The sequence below is a fragment of the Lepidochelys olivacea genome (assembly GCF_965140295.1).
Source record: "Lepidochelys olivacea isolate rLepOli2 genome assembly, chromosome: 13".
NCBI lineage: Eukaryota > Metazoa > Chordata > Testudines > Cheloniidae > Lepidochelys > Lepidochelys olivacea.
Genome location: NC_140423.1, coordinates 31,847,056 through 31,857,288, shown reverse-complemented (window position 1 = coordinate 31,857,288; position 10,233 = coordinate 31,847,056). Strand labels below are relative to the sequence as shown.

The 10,233-nt window shown below is 48.0% G+C and overlaps 1 protein-coding gene across 8 annotated transcripts in view; it reads right to left on the bottom strand.

Moving 5' to 3' along the window:
- Positions 1–307: 307 nt before the first annotated feature.
- MMP24 (matrix metallopeptidase 24) overlaps positions 308–10,233 on the bottom strand; it is a 162,623-nt gene continuing 152,697 nt past the window's right edge. For 2 of the 8 annotated variants that reach the window (XM_084645637.1, XM_084645641.1), the window contains 2 exons: positions 3,962–4,228; positions 312–1,467 (listed from right to left, as the gene is read on the bottom strand). In XM_084645637.1, coding sequence (XP_084501763.1) covers positions 1,130–1,467; positions 3,962–4,228 — 605 coding nt within the window. In that variant the 3' untranslated portion in view covers positions 312–1,129. Of the gene's footprint in view, positions 1,468–1,560; positions 1,592–2,920; positions 2,998–3,961; positions 4,229–10,233 lie in introns of all 8 variants that reach the window. The other 6 variants (XM_084645640.1, XM_084645638.1, XM_084645639.1 and 3 more) reach the window with 6 other exon arrangements.

Here is a 10,233-nt window from a genome sequence, read left to right as displayed (position 1 = left end):
TGAAAACAAGCTTTCTCGCCGCACTTTGGCATTCCACCTTTTGGCCAAATACTTGAGTGTGAAGAGGTGAGTGAAAATGAAAAATAATTTTCAAAGTTATATAATGTTTTCAAGTTTTAGGCACAGGCATAGTTCTTACTTTATCCAGACCATTTCGCCTCACTATAATGAAGATCTCCCTCCAAACAAGCATTTTCATTCTCTTGAAACCTGAGACGCAAATTTCAGAATCTGATTATACATGCCACTATAACAACTTTTCATCTTTTCCCAGAATTTTCAGATAAAATACAGCAGAGTTCTTATATAAATTGTTCATTGTTTTGGTAACAATTTATTGTTTGTGACTGATGGGAATTTCAAATCGTGGTAATATGACATTTAAATATTCATTACATGAGAGGTTCCTAAAACAAAAGCATTTAGGCCTGTGTTAACAGTAGGGAGTGTTTTGGTCTTTGTCTTGTGGACTAACTCAACTGAGGAGTTGCTTTTACTATATCTGGTTAAGAGTTCCTTGAACTCCTGGCCTGCACAGAGTTACCTCCTCCTTGTGCACTGTGCTGAGTGACAGCATCAAGTATTATGTATGTACAAAACATCTGACCAGCAGGTATTGGAAAACTGCATCCAGGTAATTCCCTGGTTCTTGTAATAAACTAAGAAGATCTTTTAGAATGATTCAGTATCAGCATGTCTTCTCCTTAAGATACTGAATTGTTCCCGTTTCATAGATTTAATGATCTTAATTCATTTATGAGACAACTGTAAAAAACCTGGTCCATTTAGAGGTGGTTAGCTACACTGGAGAATGCTGGGTTTAACAGAGACCACTGGGGCAGGGAACTGAAGAAGATTTCCCAAGTCAGCTGAAAAACATTTCAAGAAAATTCCTCTTGCAGTCTCTGACACGCACAAGGGGGCCTGTGGAGAATGGCACAGCAAGACAGACACATGACGGAGGCAGTAAGAAGGAAAGAGGCTCCACGCTGCAAGGCCACCTCTGTAATTCCTGCTTCTTTCAGTCCCAGAACTCCCATGATTCATAATAAGTCACTTGAACTGTTTTGTTTGGTGGACTTCGGAACTCATTTGAGCAGCTCTGAGCTGAAATGTGCAGGTGAACGTGTCATACCCATTCCTGGACAGGTCGTTTGTAATAGGTAACGTTTTGCTGCACTTCTTTGTTTTTAAACTGGAAGATGGTATATACCAAGACAAGGATACACAGAGATAAGATGCAAGGGATCACGACTGCAATTGCATTTACAGTGCTAGGCACATCATTGATTGTCACCATAATATCCACATCATCGTGGGGGAAGCGTCTCTCTTTGCTTTGTTCAACTTCCTTTTGGTTGCAGCCCATCCAGTCTTTGAGGATTGACCTGGGGTAGCCTGGCTCCACACTCAGCCTCTGGTTATCGAACTTCCAGTACTCCTTCCCTTTATAGAAGTAGGTATAAACTAGGGGACAAAAGAGAGATCACTTCATAGCATAACATTCAAAGACTTGAAACCGAATGGGCACAAAGAGGTATTGAAAGGAGTTTCGCTTACAGTCATTATTTCTCTGCCTAATGGTAGGAGGCTGTGGGGGCAAGAAAAACATACATAAGGAACCTCCCATGGCAAATTTGAAGGCAACTTCTTGATTTTAGAGGCATGTAGAGCAAATGTTTACAGGAAAAACCAAGCCGCTGATTTGCTGTTTATTTGAAATTCTAATCTAAGCGTTCAGGGGCAAATTAGGGTCAACTAAAGCACCAACAAGCATGCCATGATGCACTCGGGGACTTCCTCTACGTTACAAAAACATTCCAATATTTTGTGGGGACCAACGTCTGCACTGATTTGGATATTGGTTTGTTGATATTTTTAGAATATTTTTGTTTCATATTTTGGCTCTGAGAGGGAAGTGAGGGAGAAGACCCTGGATAGGAGCAGCTCTTTGGAGCACACCTGTTTGAAGATTTGGCCTTGATTATTAACCAGTTGGACAGTGGCTTTAAAAGCTCCCCTTCTGTTGCTGAAAGGCTGATGCCTTCAGCTGCTCCTTGACTGACGTAACCTTCACTCTCCAGATGCTTCCCACACGCCCTTTTCTTAGTCTCTCTCTCTCCACCCTGTTGGGAAAGGGCAGGGAAAATTCCAGCTCCCCGTCTTCTGGGCTCCTGCCTAAGTGGCTCCCACTCCACTTCTCTGTAGGAGCTCGGGGATCTTTCCTGACAACTCAAGAGAAATCCACTGCAACAAGGGTGCCTGTATCCTCTGCAGAGGACAGACTCCACTCCAGCCAGCTGCTTCTCTTTCCCAGTTGGCTGGAGAAGAGTTGGAGGATAAAGGAGAAAATGAATGGGGAGAGAGAAACAGTCTGATAGATGCAGACAGGGATGGCGAAGTAAATATTGCTCATAGTCCCTAGGCAGGGGCCCATGGGGCTGGGCACTGGGCAAACACAGCGGGAGATAGAGTCCCTGCTCCAAGGAGCTTGCAATACAATAATGTGACTTAGTCGTGGAAAAGAAGGTGTGTGTTTGTTTGAATGGGGCAGGGAAGTGGGTCACAGGTTACTGGGGCTAGATTCACAAGAGGACTTAGGTGCCTATCTGCCATGTGAGGTGCCTAAATCCCAGAATCAGGCCCCATTCAGAGTCACAAAACCCTTGCTCAGCTGTAGCCAGACCTGGAGGTGCCTAAACTCACTCAGCACCTACATTTTTGCAGTAAAAGTTCCTGAGGCCCCTTATGTTTCTGCCTCTGAGTATAAACACTGCAGCTTTCAGGTCACCTACCTGCCAGAGCGCTCCGCCAAGTGGGGGAAGAAAGGCGTTCCTCCGCCTAACTTGTCTGTGGGGCCCAATCTAATATGCAGGTTCAAAGCTCACCTACCAAATCTGGTCCCTCCAGGCAAACTTACACAAGACCCCCATAGGAGAGGGGTCCCTTGTAACTGATTGGGGTGCTCAGCTGGGATGTGACGATCTCCATTCCACCCTGCAGGGAAGAAGGGATTTGAGCAGAGATTTGCCCCCCCCACCCCCTCAGGCCAGTGGCCTAGCCGCTGGGCTTTGGGCTAGTCTGAGGGGGGCTCCCTCCATCTCGCCTGTTGAAGCTGTTCCACTGTGAATACATAATTTAAAAACGTCATTAGAGCAGGGTGCGGGATCCTGGCTATTCCCCCTCCCCCGTGAGCGCTCTCCCCACCTGACTACAGTCCTTCTCATGGCTGGGCTCTCTCTCTGGCCCAATCATTCTTTCATTAGTGGAAGAGCTTCAACAAGAGAGACTGAGGGCGTCCCCACATCGGAATATCCCAGAGTCCAGCCCCCACCGTGGGGTGGCAGATTTCTGTTCCAATCCCCTCTCCCCCTCAGGCAGAGGGGGCACTTGCCCCATGGGTCTCCCGCACCCTCCGTGAGGACCCTAACTTGTGGAGCGCCGCCTCCCTCTGCCCTGTCTGCTAAAACAGCATGGGCACCGCGCCCCAAAAGAGGGTTTACAGCTGAGACCCCCAAGCAGAGGGAGGCCCCTCCCTGGAGCCTGGACTTGGACACCTGTCTCTGAGGGGGTGGAGCTTAGCACCCGCCTGGACTTGGCACCTCCCGGTGGCTACTGTAGGCGAGTAGCTGCCTCGCAGGCTGGCCGTTATGAATCCCATTCTGAGGTGCCCGTCTCCCCCGAGTCAGTGCACAGGGGCTCAGGCGCCTAACGCAGCCTTGTTGGACCCAGCGGTTTCCTAGGCGCCTAGACGTTAGGGCTGGGGATGCTCAGCATGGCCCAGCCTCCGCTGCTTTGTGACCCCAGCCCTTCGCGCCCTCTGGGGCCACTGATGTCAGAGCAGCGTTGTGAGCGCTGGGGCCTGACTCCAGCTCAGTAAAACCATCTGAAACAAACCAGCCCCAAGCTAGGGAACCTGGTATTAGTCTGACCAGCACTTGCAATAATGGGATCTACGTACAGCCTTCTTTGCTGATAAAAGCTCCTTGTGGGGCCTGTGGGATTCCCCTCCACACAGCGATGGGCTTTGGGTATCCTGGGTCAGTCGCTCTCTTGTCCTCATTATAGCGCCAGTACTTGTCTCCTCGGAAGAAATAGGTTTTGCCCACTGGCTCCCATCGCAACGCTGTGTCGATGCCTTCCCGGGGGAGACAGCTTCCCAGCTCCACCAGGCCGTGTGGGTACCCTGGCTCTGCTGTCACTTCCTTAAAGACCCAGTATTTATCTCCTAGGGATGGGGGGGGGAAACAGACAATAAATTTACTGAGATCCAGCCGACCACTTGAATCTGAAATGTTCTCACGGCCTGTAACTGAACTTCAGGTTAGGCGCACGGCAGGGGAGTGCTTATGAAACATCACTTGCCAGGCTGATTACAGCAGCGTCCCCAAACTGTGGTCTGTGGTGGCCCAAGAACATTTGTTGGTAGGCTGGAGAGAGCTGGCTGGTCACCTGGTGCTAGCTCTCCTCCTTGTTTCCAGCTGAGAGAAACGAGGGGAGGGAGAGAGGGATGGATGAAGAGCAAAAGGAGACAAAAGTGATTCACGCTGAATAAACAACCGGGAGGACGCTGAATGACTGACCTCACTAGAGAGCCTACAAACACAGCACCATATTCCTGAGATGCTTTACGTACCAAGAGTCACCAGCAGGGTGTTGGACGGGCGTGACTGAAAGAGAAGGTGTCTATGGGCTCACTTCTCCACTAAGATGTGAGCCACTATTTGGGATCACTACATGCAACATAGTCTCAGCAGTAGTCAGCAAATACATACTAAATACCATGCTCAGTACCATGACAAATGATTCATTTAATCAATTACTTTCTGAAAACTCGTAACACTCAACTAAAGTTGCAGGTGTTGAATAGTATTCAACCCTGCCTGTTTCCTGTGAAGGGGTTTTGTGTGTATCCATGTTTGTCTTAGTCATGACTACATTCACTCCCAGACAGCTAGCTGGCCCCTGCTGTTACCCTAAGTACAGTACACCCTTCCCCTAACAAACCCCTCGGGATCCAAGCCAGGGGCTGGAGGAGCTCTGAGCCCCCACCACAGACCCAGGGCCGGAGGAGCTGTCAGCCCTTGCTGCAGCCCCAGGGCTGGAGGTGGGATCCAGGCACCAGGTTCATTATATTATCGTTATTATGAAGGGCATTATAGCGAGAGTGTCCTGTAGTTTCCAACTCTCCCTACTGGTGGCACATTGGTGCACACACCATGGAAGACAGATAATCATAGAGCCAGCATAAGGAAGAAGGTGGCTGCACCCTAAAAGACATGTTGGGTCACATGCAGAAGTCAGGGGCCATTCCTAAAGTGAACCCCCAAGACTAGCGTCATCCGCCTCACAAGAAAGTACTGTGGCAAGGGGCAAACTGCTGTGATGAGAATAATCCATTCCCCCTCCGGCTTTAGCTCTCCTTGCTTTCTAGTCGCCTGGGACTCTTCCCCCTCCCATGGTTTTGAGAAAAGAGGGCTAAATGAACGATATAACGCGATATGGTCAGGCTTCCAGGAGCCACCAGGGCCAGGGCTGCAGAGCTCTACAGCTCCCTTCCCCACCCCCTGACGCTCACAACGAGTAGCAACTGATTTGCTTTCCATCCAATTTGGATGAGATACTAGTCTACCCCACCTCGCTTTTAATGTAATGCCGGTAGGGATGCTGCGCCCTCACCAGCCTTTCCACACTATCCTAAAAAGCAGAAGCCGTTGCACAGCCCTCTTGTTGCCAGGACAGCTGACCGGGGAGATGCTGCCCCTCTGAGACTAGGTGAAATTACGGACTGGCTAAAACAAGTCTCAAGTGGACAGATTATCTGAAGCTATAACCCGAGAACGTAAATCTCACTAGTACACTTCCAGCTGACTTGCAAGGCTTGGCAGCGAGACCAGAGAAAGCTGAGACCAGACTCTCCTCACTAGATGACACAGTGAGTACTATGGACATGACTGCACAGCCTCAGAAAGACCTGTTAAAGCACTGCGGGAGACGGGCATTGATCGCGAGAGGGAAGCGCCAGGAGAAACAGTCTGAGAATTGTGGGGATCTCAGAGGGACTGGAAAAAGGGAGGTCTGGGGTATTTTTATCCACCATGCTGCCAGGGCCTTTGTCTCTCCCCTGATCAGAACCCAAGATATTAAGAGAGCCCACCACCCCCTTGCACCAAAACCCCCTCCAAATGCAAAGCCCTGGGCCATAATTGTAAGGGTTCTAAAATACAACAGGAAGGAATGCACTCTCAAAAACAGCCTGGGACCTTAAAAATCTAACATGGCAAGTACACAGGCTGGTGATTTTCCAGGATTACACCAAGGACGTGGGGAAAAGAGGGCAAAATTCAAGATCCAAAGCTCTAGTCCAAGGGCTGGAGAACTTCATTTCCCTCCCTGCTCCTCTGCGTTAAAAGGAAGGCCAGGTGCTTAGTTTTACAGCAGCAGAAGAGGCTGAAAGGATCTGATCTCACTACAGCACAAGACACCACGGCGGCAGATACAGCCAGGATGCGTTAAAACAACTTTGCCAGCTCAGTCACTGCTGTGTTGAACTTCAGCTCCCAGCCAAACTGTGCAGGGCAAATGCACCACCAGTTTCTCCCTTCCCCTTCCCTCTGCTTGATTTCTTTGTCCTCCCCTGGTTTCACCAGCCCAGGGAGCTGAGTGGGGGGTCGGGAGAAGACTCTCATCTCTGATTGAACTTTGACCCTTCTGCCTTCCCTTCCCCCCAGACTCCAGAGGCAGTTCTGTGCTCAAGCTGCTGCAGGCAGGAGTGTTACAATGCGGAGACCCTTGCTTGGTCTGCATCTACCTGCCCCCCATGATTCCAGTGCACTGGGAGCGACACCCCCCTCCCCTGATTCCAGTCCACCAGGAGCAACAGCCCCACCCCCCAATTCCAGTGTACTGGGAGCAAACCCCCCCCCCACCCCCATGACTCCAGTGCACTGAAAGCATCTGCCCCTCTCACAATTCCAGTGCACAGGGAGCACATCCCCCTTCGAGATCCTGACTCCAAGCAAAGTGCGGTACTGGGCCTGGGGATGCCTTACACCTGTGGATCAGCAGCAGGGCTCAACAGAGCAGTGTGAGTTCGTTTTCTGTCTGAGGCCGCTCTCTCCTGGTACCTTTTCCAACTCCCTCCTCTTCCCCCCAGTGATTTTACTTTCCTTCATCCCCAGCTAATCTCCTAGATTCTGGGTTTATAGTAAATCTGAAACTATTCAACCCATTTGCCTTATATGTACGTGTGTGAGAGCTACCAGAGCCAAGCAACGTTTGAGCTGCATAAGTAGGAGCACTGCAGCAGATCGAGGGACGTGATCGTTCCCCTCTATTTGACATTGGTGAGGCCTCATCTGGAGTACTGTGTCCAGTTTTGGGCCCCACACTACAAGAAGGATGTGGAAAAATTGGAAAGAGTCCAGCGGAGGGCAACAAAAATGATTAGGGGGCTGGAGCATGTGATTTACAAGGAGAGGCTGAGGGAACTGGGATTATTTAGTCTGCAGAGGAAAAGAATAATAGAATGAGGGGGGATTTGATAGCTGCTTGCAACTTCCCAAAAGGGGGTTCCAAAGAGGATGGCTCTAGACTGTTCTCAGTGGTAGCGGATGACAGAACTTGAGACCATTGCTCCTTGTTGCAGTGGGGGAGGTTGGATATTAGGAAAAACTTTTTCACTAGGAGGGTTGTGAAGCACTGGAATGCGTTACCTAGGGAGGTGGTGGAATCTCCTTCCTTAGAGGTTTTTACGGTCAGGCTTGGCAAAGCCCTGGCTGGGATGATTTAGTTGGGGATTGGTCCTGCTTTGAGCAGAGGGTTGGACTAGATGAACTCCTGAGGTCCCTTTCAACCCTGATATTCTATGATTCTAATGAAGCTTTTGGTTTCATGACAAATCGTTTCCATTCCCAACTGTAAAGAAATCTGAACTCCTAAAATCCTATCCAGGAATAATGATACTTGCTGGTTCTGATTCAGCAGATTGCTGAGAACATGTTATTGTGAGACTGGCAATAACATTAGTGCAAGGGCTTATCTTTCGTTTTTCTTTTTGTTAAATGAGTTGTAAGAAATGCTGTGTTGGTTTCTATTGCTGATAGAACTTTTGAGCAATGGCATTCGCATTGTAATCCAGCATGGACAAGGCTCTAGGGGGCGAAGTGTCGGCAGAACAGGTCTGCTAATGAACTCTTATCTGCAAATGATCCAGTTACGTTAGCATAAGGTTACTTAAACAATTTGCATAACTTTCTTAAATATCCACTATAGACTTGTTCCCCCTTTTGTTGTTGTGAACAGTGCAGAAACAACATCTTCTTTTGATATCAGACTATTTCTTCTTTATAAAGCTAAAGGGAATCCAGTTATACTCAAACTGGGTGTTTTGAGGGTGGTGGGGGGATGAGGTCACCCCCTTGTAAATCTCATGGATTTAGGTCCTATTTCTGTTTGGATAAGAATTATATATTCTTCAAGTGATCTTTGGTCAATTTTGATCACTTCATTTCTTTTTTTTTTTCCTGTTTCTCACTGTAACAGGGTATAGCAGGGTCCCCTTTGCTCCTGCCTCTGATGTGTTCACAAACCACTCAGAGCCGCTGGGGTTCAGCATGCGTGCCCACCACCGTCTCACCATATACAGATTGGGGTTTCAGCCTTCAGGACTTCTCAGGTTCTGCACCCAGGAGAGAAGAGCTACCACTCTCCTTCTGCTCTCTGGCTCTCCCCTAGCTTCCTTCCTCTAGGCCTGTATGTAGCTCCTGGCTGATTAGTCTGGCAGCTGTTTCCCATTTGCCAATCTGGTGCAGGTTTCTCTAACCAGCTCCAATTTACCTCCCTTAATTGGAGCTGGCATGACAGAGGGTTGGCTCAGGAGTTCCTGCCTAGCGCCCTGTCACACCCACATTATCTTTTACCTTTCCTGATCTGCCTAACTCTCTCCATTCCCCCCCCCCCCGTTCACATCTCCGGGGTGGTGAGGGGGAGCCCAGAAATACCTTTCCTAGATCTGAAACTAACTGTGGCTCAAGCTATGACGCTACTCAGGCACCTAATAAAGAAATAGTTGACGTAAGTACTCCTCATGCTTAATATTATAAATTGTATTTCCAGGAACATCAAAGGGGTGAATCACCAGATAAAAAGAAAAAGAATAATCACTCATCTAGAACCGTTGCAAGCAGATATTATCTTCCTACAGGAAAATCACCTTCATGACTTGGAGGCAGAGAAATTTAGAAGGGGCTGGATGGGGGAAGAGGTGTTTAGCAGACAAAGATGTAGGGATATTGTTTTGCAAAAGACTGAATTTACAAGTTCTAGATACAAATAAAGATGAGGAAGGTAGATTTTTGCTGGTGAAGCCTAAGATCTCTGACTCTCTATATTCCCTAATTGATATATGTGGACCTAATAAAGATGAGCCAAGTTTTTTTTTTTAAGTTTTTTTTCCAAATTAATTACTATCCCACTAGAATCAGTCATCACAGTAGGAGATTTTAATGGGTGTTGGATCCTTTTTTAGACAAGTCAGGCCGGCCCCAGTGTGCACAGTAACATGCTAGAACCATTAGAAAGGCTATATGGAAGACTTGGGGTTAAAAGATGTGTGGCGGTTGCAGAGCCCTACAATGAAGGGTTTTAGGTTTTTTTCCTCCACACTTTCCACATATTCTCCAATAGATTTCTTCCTGATTTCTATGGACTCCACACTGATAACGAAATCAAGACTATCAGGATCTCTGATCATGCACCAGCGACACTTCAATTTCCCCTCCTGAGACAAACTGGATTTGTAAGAGATGGAGACTGAACGCCTCTCTTCTGAAAGATAACAGTTTTCAGAACTAGATCACAGCAGAAATTTGTTTTTCTTTGAAACGAATGATACACCAGAGATACCCCATTCGACCCTATGGGAGGCACTAACAGCTTCTGTTAGGGGCTGGATCCTTTTCTGCTCAGGAAAGAGGGGTTAGCCAAGCTCAGCTCCTGAAATTAACCAAACAACGTAAAGTGAAGAGAAGCCCTAGTTACTGTACTGCCTAAACTGGGTAACGATATGCCAAGGAGTAACAGCCATCAACCCATCTCTTTAATCAATGCTGACATAAAAATACTTTCAAAAATATTGGCGAAGAGGCTTGAAAAAGTAGAGTGGGGTGGTTCACTCCAAGCAGGTGGGATTTATTTAGAAAAGGCGTGGTTTAGATGACATATGTCAATTGA